This window comes from Natrix helvetica (genome assembly GCF_964273705.1).
Source record: "Natrix helvetica genome assembly, chromosome: 1".
NCBI classification, from domain to species: domain Eukaryota; kingdom Metazoa; phylum Chordata; class Lepidosauria; order Squamata; family Natricidae; genus Natrix; species Natrix helvetica.
In genome coordinates, this window is record NC_138548.1 from 340,419,244 (window position 1) to 340,434,200 (window position 14,957).

The 14,957-nt window shown below is 42.7% G+C and overlaps 1 protein-coding gene across 2 annotated transcripts; it reads right to left on the bottom strand.

Moving 5' to 3' along the window:
- Positions 1–4,305: 4,305 nt before the first annotated feature.
- On the bottom strand, positions 4,306–13,849 carry LOC309400394 (epidermal differentiation-specific protein-like). 2 transcript variants are annotated; one of them, XM_081968862.1, is made up of 2 exons: positions 13,822–13,849; positions 4,306–6,031 (listed from the first exon to the last, which is right to left on the bottom strand). In XM_081968862.1, exon 2 carries the CDS (start codon positions 5,957–5,959, stop codon positions 4,907–4,909), a length of 1,053 nt encoding a protein of 350 aa, XP_081824988.1. In that variant the 5' UTR covers positions 5,960–6,031; positions 13,822–13,849; the 3' UTR covers positions 4,306–4,906. The 2 variants fall into 2 exon arrangements, with proteins under 2 accessions (XP_081824988.1, XP_081824989.1); XM_081968863.1 differs by lacking the exon at positions 13,822–13,849 and adding an exon at positions 12,768–12,869.
- Between the last annotated feature and the right edge of the window lie 1,108 nt (positions 13,850–14,957).

The following is a 14,957-nucleotide window of genomic DNA, read 5'->3' on the forward strand; positions in this document are numbered from 1 at the left end:
GTGTCACCACTAGCGCCCCTGACATGAGCGATGTTGAGTTGGCCATGCCCACTCTGGCCACGCCCATTCCAGTCCCCTGAGGTCAAACCCAACCTGATGCGGCTCTCAATGAAATTGACACCCCAGATCATCCATTAGACCTGGTCTTGTCTCTCCCAGATCATCCATTAGACCTGGTCTTGTCTCTCCCAGATCATCCATTAGACCTGGTCTTGTTTCTCCCAGATCATCCATTAGACCTGGTCTTGTCTCTTCCAGATCATCCATTAGACCTGGTCTTGTCTCTCCCAGATCATCCATTAGACCTGGTCTTGTCTCTCCCAGATCATCCATTAGACCTGGTCTTGTCTCTTCCAGATCATCCATTAGACCTGGTCTTGTCTCTCCCAGATCATCCATTAGACCTGGTCTTGTCTCTCCCAGATCATCCATTAGACCTGGTCTTGTCTCTTCCAGATCATCCATTAGACCTGGTCTTGTCTCTTCCAGGTCAGGTCTATGACAACTCATTACAGCCAAATTGCCATGTCCAATTCACCGCAGGACAACTCGCCATGGCCAACTTGATGCAGGTCAGCTTGCTGCAAGGACAAGAGTTACACTAATATCAAAGAAATGGTGGAATAGAATAATTAAAGAAAGGGTGCAAAAGGAGGGACAGAACGAAATGTGAATGACAAAAATTCAAATATTTTTAAACTTATTTTAAATAAATAGAATTGTGAAATTGTCCCACAGCGAATTGGCCATGGTAAGTTGTCCTGCAGGGAATTGGCCATGGTAGTTGGCTGCGGTGAGTTGGCCATGGCAAGTTGGCCGTGGCGAGTTGGCCGCAGCGACTTGGCCATTCCATCCAGATTTTAGGTGGTGCTTTGCTTTTCCTTTCTCATCCCTTCCCTTCTCAACCCATCATCCATGGTCAATTGTGTTTCTTTCTTAAAGACATTGGATGTATTATGTGCGAAGCTGTTTTGAGGCATATGCAATTACTTAAAGGCGGCTTTGAGAAGGCCCTCCTAAAAGTCAGAGTTTAAAAGGCAAGAATTTGATTTAATGAAAAGGATTTCAAACGATCCGGCCACTAGTAAAAAGGCCCCACCTCTCAAAATGCATTGTTCATGCTGACTTAAAGATTAAATATGCATTTTGAGGTCTCTTTAGCAGCCCCTTAATGCTCAGTGTTATTCATTTATTGTTAAATTGTATGCCATCTGACTCAATGATTTTGAGTGCTAATGCAAATATAATAAATTCAAATAAATCAACAATAGTAAAATCCACAGGTTTTACTTAAAGTAGAAGGCTCGAATAGAAGACATCATAAAAGAGTTCTGCCGTCTAGGTGAGTTTTCACAATCTGGAGATGTGCTACCTTCCAACTCCTCAAATCCCTACTTAGCGTAGCCAATGTTTGTGCTAGGTAGGGAGCAGGAGTTGGTTCAACAGATCTAGCAGGTATCAGATTAAAGAATGATCTAGGACACGGGTCAGCAAACCGCGGCTCTGGAGCCGCATGTGGCTCTTTCATCCCTCTGCTGCGGCTCCCTGTCACTCAAAATATGTGTCACAACCGCCAATGTGCAGCACACAATTTATTGAGCTGTTTGACCCCCAGCGGGCCAACCATGGATAAATCCAAGAAAAAAAAAAGTTTCAGAAGAAATCAGAACCTTTAATTCAAATACATAGGCTAGTTTTGTGGGCGCTCAGGAAACAGTCAGGCACGGGGACAGTTTTGTGGTTCCCGGTCTTTTCTTTTCCGTGGGAAACGGGTCCAAATGGCTCTTTGAGTGTTTAAGGTTTCCAACCCCTGATCTAGGGCTTAATTATGACTACATTGATGGAAACAACCCTTCAAAATATTCTGGGGGGGGGGAGAATTTAGATATCTGGAGAGAGGATCAAAAAGACAACCGTGATTGTTGCTTCATATTTCAACCCACTATCTTGGCTCTTTTTAAATTGTCTTCCGCAGACGAACCTGAACCTGGACAGACAGCGTCTTCCCTTAGCGTTGCTTTTGACATACTATTTTCCCCCATCCCCATCATCTGATTAATTGATACAATACAATACAATACAATACAATACAATACAATAAAATACAATACAATAGCAGAGTTGGAAGGGACCTTGGAGGTCTTCTAGTCCAACCCCCTGCCTAGGCAGGAAACCCTATACTGTTTCAGACAAATGGTTATCCAACATCTTCTTAAAGACTTCCAGTGTTAGAGAATTCACAACTTCTGGAGGCAAGCTGTTCCACTGACTAATTGCTCTGTCAGGAAGTTTCTCCTCAGGTTTAAGTTGCTTCTCTCCTTGATTAGTTCCCACCCATTGCTTCTTGTTCTACCCTCAGGTGCCTTGGAGAATAGTTTGACTCCCTCTTCTTTGTGGCAACCCCTGAGATATTGGAACACTGCTATCATATCTATAGGTGAGCTTCAACCCATTTCCTTGCAGGTACATATTTGCCCATTCTTTCTAGTCAATTCAGAAGACCTCGGTGCTTCTCCCCCACACTAGTAAACATCAGCTTGGCTTGGGACAAAAGTCCTAGCGCCCACCTCACCACAGAAGCTTTAATTACACACCCTCTTGGGATCAAAGGGCTGTTCCGGAACATTTAACTGGGTAAAAGGTTCCAACTCTGACAAGTCGGGGGAATCAGTGACCGATAGCCCTGAGTCACCCCATGGTGAGTCAAAGCAGGTCCAAAGACCATTTTCGGAGCCACCATTTCCTACTCCCTCTCCCTGCTCATTTAATAGATAACTCAAGAGCTACAAGGAAGAGGATTCTGAACAGCAAGGACCTTTTTGCCCCAATGGTAGCTTTACAGTCGTGTGTTAACAGCTCTGCAGTTTGGAAATCGGTATGATGCAATTAATTGCAATCCCAGAATGGTCACACTGTACATTAGCAAGAGGCAAGCCGAAGGTCAAGAGAAGCCAAGAGGCTATCCAGAGAAGGGGCCATCAGGATGTCCGCCAAAGCAAGAATCCCTACGTCTGCACTTGACCTCACTAGGCTGCCAAGCACAGTCGCACAATGTACTCTTACGTTGGGGTTCTTGTCAGTAGCAATGGGACACTAGTCATAAAGCAAGGACTGCGTGACTTTGTTGAGCTAACTGCCTCATTTGGCCTTTGAAAGGCACCCGGTGATTCAACTGGGATTATCTGCGAAGAAGCATGATTCAAATCGAAACTGATATATATATATAATTCATATATATGAATTATTCCCCTTTATGTTCTCTTACAAAATATAATTGGGCAGCAATTTTTGGAAGGGCTCTCTGTTCTCACTCACAGCTTGAACTGGCTGCGTGTGGCCCTGCCAATCGAATTACAATATGTGCCTGCAAGTAGGTTTTAACAGTAATTTGCCTGGTTTTGTGACCTTGGGTCTTATGTGTGTTTTAAATGGGGCTGTGAACTAGCTTGTTTAATTTATAGTTCAGTTTAGCGTATGTACCCAGAAACTGGTGAATTCAATAACTAAATTGAGATGGCTATGCGTTAGATATACAGCGCTCTGATTGCACAGCCAAGCCCCCTACCAATCAGAATACACCTCCTCCCAATCAGAATGCAGCCAAACTCCCACCCAATCAGTTCAAATCCCCACTGGCAGTTAAAAAGAGGAACCGGCCGAGACCTCACATTGCTCCTGGAAGCACCAAGCCAGAAGCACCAACCTGAAGATGATGAATGAGACTTCATCGAAACATCGTGTAGATACTTCCAATTCTACACGGGAAAAAACCAGAACAACCAAAGACGTACATATACATATATATATAAACATGGCTGTGTGTGTGTGTCTGTATGTTCCAGCATAACTCTGGAACACCTTGAGCAATTTCAATCAAACTTGGTACACAGATGACTTACTCTCTGGAAACAAATAATGTGGGGGTAAGACAATATCTTACCCATCAGGTTGTGTGTTGGTTTGTGTGTGTGTCCATGTGTGTGTGTGTTCCAGCATAACTCCAGAATGCCTGGGCCGCTGAAATGAAAAGGACTGAATTATATCTATAGTGTCAAGTCACAGTACTTTTGACAGTGATAATGTGCATTTTGGGTTCAAGTTCTGTTAACATACAGCCTGTTGTGCCTTCAAATGTCTTCTCCTGTACATCACAGTGGAGTTGCCATGGTAACGGCTTCACAGTACTCCACAAGGCGGCTCCCTCTAATACAGGATTGGGATAAATATATACCCAGGCTACACCCGGGTCATCAGCTACTAAGCAAATAAAATCTGATTAGGCACAGTGAAATAAGACATCTGAGATCAGAGGGATAACTTTAATGAGAAATAAAGCCGGAGCAGGAAAGTAAAAAGAAATGTTTTTAAATGGAAGTTTATGTAAGCTAATAAAGAACTGTTCATTCCTTTAAAATTCAATTTCTTCAGATAAATAAAACAAACCACTGCTTCCTCCCCTTACTGAGAAATACAGATAACCTTGTAGATCTTTTAATTCTTCTGTTTTATGATGTTCAGTACTAAGAATAGCATCAACTATTCAAATTAAGGAAAAATTATCACATCCATTCTTGATTTTCCGGGTAGTTAATATACCTTCAAGAAAAGATTCATGTTTTTTCTATATAAATTGCCATCCGGATTAAACAGTTATCTCCAAACCTAATTATATCCCTGTAACCTAATTATTTAAATTCAGAAACCATCACCATGTCTAGAAGGGTCTTGTTTTTCTCTTCCTTCTCAGTCTGGAAGCATATCTAACCACAAGAACATTAATCTGAAAGGAGCCTAATCAGAAATAACTTAAGTTATCTTCCTCATCCCTGGCCCAGGCCATGCTTGAAAATGTCCTCCTAGATCTATCCACGTGTGAGAGTTGACATAGTTGTGTGTTCCTCCTCTGTCATTCTTCTTGTGGTTTAACTTGGGAAGCGCCTGGTGCTGCTGGGACAGGCTTCATGGTATATCTGGTGCTAATGGTACGGCCCGAAACACAGCGGTATTCAGCGTTCTCCTTCTTTTCTTTGCCATTCTGACAGATGGTGAGCTCCACTGGCACTGAGGTGGTCGTCTCCTTCTTGATCACCTGTATGGAAAGCTCCGTGCATGGAGGGATTTTGGCAGGCAGCAGGACCTCTACCTTCTCAGTAGTGGTGGTGGACTCGCTTTTGCCTTTCTCCACTATAAATATATTGGAACAACCCAAGGTCACCTGGAAAGCAAAGCCGAGTTTTAGGCACGTGGTGTTGCTGAAATGGAAGCTCTGGAACACCGTGGCAGTGTATTCTCGAGTGGAGTTGGTGGTGAATGCTTGCTCGTATTCGGTGCAGTTGGTCCCCACAATCTCATCAATCAGAACATCATGCTCAGCTTCCACTTTCTTTTGATCCCACAGCAGCTTGGCGGTAATGATTGGGCGGCCCGGCTTCAGGGGTTGCAAGTGAGAGACGTTATCATCAAAGTTGATCTCCGTTTTATAGTCATGGATGCGTTCCCCTGGCCAGGCGATGTGATACCACCCCCCACGGTTTGCATTTTTATAGAGCAGCCAAACGCCCCTCTGCACCACGTGGGAGGAGACCCGGTCATTAAAGTAACCGTAGGCCAGATTGGTCTCCTCCTTCACCACCTTGCTCTGACCTTCATAGTTGGGATGTTCGTACAGTGTAATTTGGGGGTCAGAGAGATCCTGGTGAACTAGTCGTAGGGATGAAATCCTGTTGTTGTTGTCAATCTCGGCATAATCCCCTTCCTCAAAAATGACGCCGTCCTCTTCAAACTTAGAGAGCTTGTAGGCCACCCAGGGCTGGCCTCTCACCTTCAAGGAGGAGATGCAATCACCAAAATCCAATTCATGCAGGTCAGGGACATCAGAGGTGAACTCTTTGCTGAGGCCCTGAAAATTGGGCTTGTCGTACACAACAATTCTATTCATGCTGAGCTTTTGGGAGAGCATAGAGAGTTCTTCCTAGCTCGTCTTCCAAGGCCAGTGGAATCCAAAGTTTGTTGTTTTATCCCAGTTTGTTTGCTAGAAAGAATTCAGAGAGTTAATTTCTTGGTTCGGCTGTAAACAGTCTACATAAAGCAAAATATTTGGGATGTGTCTGTCTCTCGCTTTTTTCACTTCGTCCAAATTTCTGCTTTTGTGAAACCTGTGGCTTCAGGATAGGGAGATATTTTCTGGGTGTAGGAAACATTTTATCAAGGGGAAATTTGTTAGGTGTGTGTGTGTGTGTTTGTTTGTTTGTTTGTCTGTATGCACACACACTTAAGAGATAAGACCAAAGTGAAAAGTGGAAAGGACGACCCTTTCTCCATTTCTTGGTTTTCTTTTCTTTATGCCTTGTAGACCGATAAAACAGTTGCAGATCCCTCATCCTAGTACTCTAATCTGACTGCTAACTGAGGGTTTTGAAATTAGGCCAAGGGTCATTCAAATTAGAAGCAGTCTGAAGGCCAAAGCTTGTTCGCTCCTGGCTTAATGCCTCAGTACTCATCCTTAGCCACAAGAATGAAGCCCAATTGTGTTTACTGATATCCACCCTTTATTGTGTTTATTTTTATCCTTCCCTTCATTGTTTTTTTCTTCTTCGCCACTAAGTAGACAGGGTTAGGGGTTTCAAGGTGCAGGAACAGCTAAACCATATTGCATTGTATGTGTATATAGACTTCTGGAAAGTCACTGCCTCCCTGGTGCTAATAATCCCCCTGATCTTGAAATTAATTCAAAGAGAGAGGCAACTGCTTTTCTGTTTGTGTTAAAGTGGCATGCAATTTAACCTCTTCAGGCAGACATAATGCACAGCAGATTCAAAGAAAGATCTGCAAACAGTTAAGAAATTGTTTACAGCCCAAATGTTTACATAAAGTCCTTGACTTACGACAGTTCACTTAGTGACCGTTTGAAGTTGCAACGTCACTGAGAAAAGGGACTTGTGACCATTTTTCACACTTATGACCATTGCAGCACATCCCCATGGTCAGTTGATTTACATTCCGATGCTTGACAACTGACTCACATTTATGACAGTGGCAATGTCCCGGGGTCACAAGATCACCTTTTGCAACCTTCCGACAAGCAACGTCAGTGGGGGAACCAGATTCGCTTAACAACCGGGCTACCAGTTTAACAACTGCGGTGATTCACTTGACAAAGGTGGCAACAAAGGTGGCGAAACGCGCTTAACAAATTTCTCACTTAGCAACATAAATGAAACAAATTTCTCACTTAAAAACATCAATTGTGATCATACGTTGAGGACTACCTGTATAAAGTCCTCGGCTCACAACAGTATTGGAGCCTGCCATTACGGTTATTTGTTGTGATGGTCGTAAAACAGATCTCCCACGTTACAACCTTACATGGGCATAATTACGTGGACTGCAGTCATTAAGCAAGCCGATTCTTCTCTATGGGGCAAAAACTGGAAATACAATACAATACAATAGCAGAGTTGGAAGAGATCCAGATCCAGAACTTGGAGGTGTTCTAGTCCAGTGGTCGGCAAGCCGCGGCTCGCGAGCCACATGTGGCTCTTTACACATTTTAATGCGGCTCTTCTGTGTGCCGGGCGCCCGCTCCCCTCCCTCCTCTCGGGCACTTCAAAACAAGCGCCCCTTTCCCTTTTTTCTTTTCGACCCACAATGATTAGGGAGGATCCTGAAGTCGGGCGGGGTCGAGAAGCGAGGAGGCAGAAAAAGAAACGGAGGCTAAGGAGCCTGGGTTTTTTTTTCTAAAGGGTTGGGGGTGCGAGGGTCTTGCAACTTGACAGCTTTAAGACTTGCATGCTTCAATGCCAGAGTTCCTGAGCCAACATGACTGAATTCTGGGAGTTGAAGTCCACAAGTCTTAAAGCTGTCAGGTTTGAAGACCCCTGGGTTTTTTTTCCCTAAAGGGTTAGGGGTGCAAGGGTCTTGCAACTTGACAGCTTTAAGACTTGCGTGCTTCAAATGCCAGAGTTTATTGAAACTAAAAACAGTGTACCATCCTATGTATTTTCGGTTTTAAAAATGTGGCTCTCAAAATAAATTTCAATCGTGGTTTTGGTGAGATTTGGCTCAGTTGAAAAAAAAGGTTGCCCACCACTGTTCTAGTCCAACCCCCTGCCTAGGCAGGAAACCCTATACTGTTTCAGACAAATGGCTATCCAACATCTTCTTAAAGACTTCTAGTGTTGGGGCATTCACAACTTCTGGAGGCAAGCTGTTCCACTGATTAATTGTTCTAACTGTCAGGAAATTTATCCTCAGTTCTAAGTTGCTTCTCTCCTGGATCAGTTTCCACCCATTGCTTCTTGTTCTGTCCTCAGGTGCCTTGGAGAATAGCTTGACTCCCTCTTCTTTGTGGCAACCCCTGAGATATTGGAACAATGCTATCATGTCTCCCCTAGTCCTTCTTTCTCTTAAGCTAGACATACTCAGTTCCTGCAACCGTTCTTCATATGTTTTAGCCTCCAGTCCCCTAATCATCTTTGTTGCTCTTCTCTGCACTCTTTCTAGAGTCTCAGCATCTTTTCTATAAATGCTGTTTTTTTTAGCAAAAATGTAATCACGGTTATGTGATTGCATGACGCTGCAAATGACCATAATTGGGTGCTGTTTGCGGAGTCTCTGAAATGTGATCAAGTGATCCAATGGTGGTGGGTGGTGGGGAGTGTCTGGCCATTGGAAGTTTGGAGTCGGATTGTAAATATTGTTCAAGGGTTTGTGGTCACCTCAAATGGTTATAAGCTGAGGGACTACCTATTAAATACTGTGAAGACAGAGGAGGCGTGGAACGGCTGCGGTAAAATAGAACAGCTTTTATTAACATCAACAGCAGGTAACAGCAACTATTTATAATCAGCACCTTGCCCTGCTTGCCGGCTATTTATATTAGAGCTGTCAAGCAGGGCAACTAATACGAATAACAGAAACAGCCCGTGCTCAGCCAGCCGCGTCTTAACCAATCAGGCGCGGCTCAGCAGTTGCTGGCTGTCAGTCGTATGTCGAGGACTTGCGGCCATTTGTAAGTCGAGGACTTTAGACCGGTAGCAAGTCGAGGACATAACACTACCTGTACTGAAAGAAAATGCTGAAAAACCACAGATACCCTTGGTAAATATTTTACGGGTTCTACCTGCCCCAACATGCATTTCCTTGATCTGAACTGCCACATGCATTCTCCTTTGGGGGCTGAGATGGGAGTGACGGGGGAATACTTGCCAGCTACTATTTCTGGCAAGCTTCTCAAGATATCAGGTTAAATCATGTTGGGAGAGGCTTCTTCCTCCCTCCCCTTTAGCTCACGCAGTTCCTTCGGAGTAGCAGTCTTCCTCCTCCTCTAATTTCATAAGACGGTGAAGGTGATTTAATCTGCTTGACAGATATAAACCCGTTTGCCCTGTGTTGCAACGCTTGGAGGCCTGAAACGCAGAGTTGTGCTGAAGTGTCATATACTCGTAAACAGTGTGCCCTTGGGCTCCTAGAGACGGGCCTACTCCTTCTCCACCAGCCAAGCTTCCAGTGCCTCACGTCTGCTGAAGCTAAAACACTACAGTATCAGCCGGAGCAGCTAAACTTTCTATTGCTTACTCTTTATCCTTGGTTGAAGCTCTGAACGAGAGGTTGCAGCCATTTTAAGTAATGAAAAATAAGATGAATTACAGTCCGTCTCTCCCATCCTCTCTTTTCCACCTCTCTCTGGCACACATTTGTGGCACACTGTGGCACAATGGCAGAAAAATTTAGCAAACGGGGAGAGAGAACATGAGGATCTTTCAGGCAAGGGATAGAATATTTTTTACGCTGTGTCTGCTGGACTTGGAGGAAAATGCTTGAAAACTATCTTTGAGCCCTATGCAATGCATTATTACACCATATACAGATAGTCCTCAACTTATGACCACAACGGAGCTCAAAATGTATGTTGCTAAGTGAGAAATTTGTGAAGTGAGTTTTGCCCCACTTTATCTTTCTTGCCACATTTGTTAAGCGAATTGCTGCAGTTGTTAAGTTAGTAACACGGTTGTTAAGTGAATCTTGTTTCCCCATTGACTTTACTTGTCAGAAGGTCACAAAAGCGGATCACATGACTCCAGGCCACGACATCCATCATAAATGTGAGTCGGTTGCCAAGCATCTGACTTTTGATCACGTGACCATGAGGATGTTGCGACAGTCGTGAGAAATGGTCGTGTCACTTTTTTCAGTGCCATTGTAACATTGAAGAACGGTCAGTAAACGAATTGTTGTAAGTTGAGGACTACCTGTATTTGTATCTACTAACTCTTATACGGTCAGTTTCCTCTCCTCTTCTCCTTCCTTTCCTTCCATGCTGCGTTAGCAGGTGCATTTTACAGATGGTCCTTGACTTATGATTATAATTGGGAACAAAACTTCCACATTACACAAGTACTCAGTCCTTAAGTGAGTTGTGCCCAATGTTATGGCAATTTTTCCATAGTTGATAAATGAAGCACTGTGATTAAGTGAATCTGACACTCTCCTATTGACTTTGCTTTTTGGAAGCCAACTGGAAATATCACAGTTGGCGATCATGTGAATACGGCGACTGTCATATATATGTGCCGATTGCCAAGTGCCCAAATTTTGATCATATGACCGTGGGGATGCTACAATGGTTTTGTGGCAGGACAGGAGGGGACCAGTCATAAATCACTTTTTTCAGCAGTGTCGCAACATCAAACAGTCACTAAATAAATGGTCATAAGTTGAGGACTATTTGTGTAGGATCACTTTTAACATTATTCCTTTAACAACAAGGTAGATTGTGCTCAGATAAAACAAGTGATCCAAAATCACCTGGGAGTTTCCAGGCCAAAAGTAGACTTGAACCCGTGTTTCCTTATTTCAACATTGCCACCACTTACTTGTTACTCTAGTAATATAATTATCGTACTACATGGATTCTCAGGTCAAATGAGTTGATCTCAAAATTCATTTGTATGACCACGCAGAAAATATAGACTAAGTAGATCCACATAAAATTCAATAGGAGGTTAGTCATGAAACTATGGATCCACATAATTGGCTTGCACTTCAAAGCATGTATATTGCCCTCGAAGTCTTTGCTTTTGGCAACTTCTAATTGGCTCTAGTATAGTAGACTGGAATCTGAGCAAGTTGGTGAACAATTATATAACCGTTTCTCTGCATGAACAACAGGTTCCTCACTCAACCTGTGTTTCCAGCATGCCAACTGAATTATCCATATTGGCTAGGTCCTTGGCTGTCTTGGCACTACCCACTTTGACTGGGGATGCGAAGAAAGCATGTTGATGACTGAAGCTAATAGTATCAAACTGATCATCAAATAACTATCTTAATTATCACAAGATTAGTGCGCATAACCCGTCACTCAGCTATGGATCTCAAAAACCATCGTTAGTCTAATAACTGCAATTTAATAGACTCTAATAAAGATAGGCTGCTGACCCAATCATGCTAGAGGGATGACATGATGCTTGTTCTGGAAAGTCATGCTTACAATGGGGCCACCAGATCTGGAATGATAAAATCCAGAAAATGATTAGATGGTAGCAAAACCCTAATGCTTAGTGGTCATCTGGATTTTAGCGGCTTAGGTTTAGTAATTCTATATGTAGGGCACAGTTTAAAGCAGGGGTGTCCAACTTTAGCAAAGATGGAGGTTTTTTTCTTCAAAAGTCAACTGGACTGGATAGGTACTAACCTATCCTTCCATCTCCCAGCATCACAACTAATGAAGCTTCTTTTTCCTCAAGGAAAAAAGAGTCCAATTGACTTTTGAAGGAGAAAAAAAAAGACCTTTGAGACAACTATGACCTGGGTAACTGAGAATCTCCAGACATCCAACAATGGCAACTTTTAAGCTTTAGGGCTTCAACTCCAAGTATTCCCCAACCAAATCAAATAGATAAATAAAAATAAATATTCCATCTATCCTCTGATTTGTACCCATATTCAACAACTTCAAATCACTCCATGGAAACACAGGATCCTGAGGGGTAATTTAGATCACTAACTGCAAATCCTTACTCAGAATTAACTCCTGTGTAAAGGAGCATACCATTTCTGTCTGGGAATTATTGTTTACACTGGGAAGTTCTTTCTAATGTCTAATTGGAATATCTATTCCTTTACTTAAATCCATTTTTTCCACTCTCAGTGGGTAGAGAACAGTTCTTCTTCCTCTGGGTGACATCTGCTCAAGCATTTGAACTGCTCAGTCAGCCTTCTCAAAGTTAAACATCACTAGATATCTTCCTAACTCCCTGACAGTATTTAAAATATTACTTATGGGCTATTGGAAAAGAAAATGAGTCTCTCAAACATACTAAATGGTGAGGAAACTGATATTTAGCTGCGGATCTCATTTGTTTCTTCTACCTGGCACCTGATAGCAAACCTGTGTCATATCTGTCTGTCATATCTTGTCTACATATTCCGGATGTAAAATGTCAACTCCCTAAGCTGCCAAGATATTGAGCAATTCCAAGATTTCTTAACTATTGGCATGCTGGATTGGAACACTGAGCTGCAATCCCAATACATCTGTAGGGTACCAAAGGGGAGAAGACTCATACACATGAAGGAACACACAAATTTTTAAACTACATCAATGGGTGTGCACTGCCAACTGAGGTAGGAAACATTAAGATTATAACTAATAAGATTGAAGCTCCTAATTCAAACCCCAAATATCCTTCTCATGGCAGAGGGTGCATGAAGTTACAGTTCTCTCTCATAAAATCTGCAAAATGAAGAGAATACTATTGACTTACCTTTGAAGTATAAATCACGATTACTATTATAATGCACACGAAGCACAGGTAGTCAACATTATGCCTTCCAGATGCTTTGAATTTCAACCTTCATTCAAATCAATTGGCAAGCAGTTGTAGTTGTACGTTTAAGACATCTATACACCAGTTAGTAGTCAATGAGTTGGACTTGATTAGAGCTGAATATATGAACCATCGTGATCTATTTTAGAGATAGATACGGTCCATATATTCAGCACGAGTATCTGCAGCTCTTCCACAAAGTTCCTGTAACTCTCTTGATCTTGCCTCTCCACTTTAACCATTGACCTTTTCCATGGCCTCAGTTTGTCAAGGTTATTTTTTTCCCCCAGCTCATAAACCACAGTATGTGAGTTCCAGTTTTCTACAACTGATTGTAATTGAAATGTCTACATCCTTCATGTTTCTCTTCACCTTTTCAGGATACTGTTCATCTTGAGCTATTCTTGAGCCCCTAAAACAAAGCTACCTACTACTTTCAGGTTTTTTTTTGCTGGCGCTTGTAAGTTTGTGAAACATGCTGGTTGACATTATCTTTAATATTTATCTGTAACCCAGATTTTATATTTTCCACTGACTTTCATGATGATATTTTATTTTTCACTTGCATTGAGTGGTGCCATCTGCATATCTCAGCTCATTAGTACTTTGGCCTCCAATTTTGATTCTAGATGTCATCCTTTCCTAGACATTTCATTCCTATATTTGCCTTTTAAGATGGACGCACAGTTACCGGTCTATGCTTCCTTCTCTGACTTGTGATTTGAACAACCGTTTCTCCAACTCATTAAAATAGTTTCTTGTTCAGTGGAGATGTATTATACTAAACACTAAATTATTATGGTACCTTTCTTTCCCAGAGGACTCTTACATTTCCACAAACTAAACTGATTTTGCTTGAAAACTGTTAGGCAGAGCTAACCATCGTATTAATCAGCCCTATTCCAGATACTAGATTAATATGTCTCTCTAATGAAAGAGCCATTGGTGACATACCCACAGCCCATCTATTTGCCAAAGCCCATTGACTTACCTGAAACACTCACTCCAAGAGTTTCTGCATTTCTTAAAGCAGTTGTTCCAGCAGAAGCATTTATACTCCAGCATTGAGAACACACCTCTTTTAATAGGATGCTGAGCTGCTTTAATCTTGTCAGAACCTGACTTGAGAAACCTCATGCTTTATCTGCCCCAGACAACACCCACGTGCTCGGGAGAACTAGAACTTCTCACGCTGAGAGCGTGACACGAATAACTCTCCACTTACCCATCTCTTAACAAGATAGTGACATCTGTCTGCAACTTTTGGTCTAGATTTATGGCCTAATTCCATCCTTGCTTCTGTCAAAGGTTGCTCAGGGACCATTTTAATGGCAACTCCCTTTGGTTCATAAATCTGTGGGCAATCGTGAACTCCTAAAAACAGGTTAAATCAGTCTCACAACTTGGCAAGGTAGTCAACCTCTCCAGTTGCTTCCAGTTGTGTCACAAGGCATTCAATTAAATTTGGATTCACACCCTGGGAGATAGGTATGCTACTCCAAATGAAAAGGAAATGCCTTCTGCACACTTCCTGAAGAAGTGAACAATCTTGTGGATCAGAGCAAGCCTTTGGAACATGAATAGAGAGATTTAATTACATTTTAAGATATCTGCAAGTTAAGAAAGATGGCTACTTTTTAATGGAAGCAGATGGAAATGGCATAAATCATAGATCATATTCTACAGATTATATAGATGGATATTTTGCATGATTGAGGGAAAACTGATAATCAGGTTTTGAGTAATGGATAGGGAGCCTGTTTGGTCTAGTGCAGGGGTGTTAAACTTGTGGCCTATGGGGTGATTAGATCTAGCCCGCAAAGCGGCCCTGGAAACAGCGAAGGATCGGCACGCAGTGCCTCTGCCAGCGAAAATGGTGTTCAGGAGGGCTGCGTGTAGCCTCCTGAGCTCCGTTTTTGGCTGAGATGGCTTCCTGCAAACCTGTGCCAACTAAAATGGCGCTCAGGAGTGCTCGGGCCACCACAGGAACCGACACAAGCGACATCAAGCTGGCCACGCCCACCCTGGCCACGCCCCCTGCAGTCAAACACAATCCTGATGTGGCCCTCAATGAAATTTGAGTTTGACACCCCTGGTCTAGTGGTTAAGGCACCAGGCTAGAAAGCA

Excerpts from the sequence above, each read along its gene's own strand:
- LOC309400394 (XM_081968862.1), bottom strand. The coding sequence starts at position 5,959 with ATGCTCTCCCAAAAGCTCAGCATGAATAGAATTGTTGTGTACGACAAG.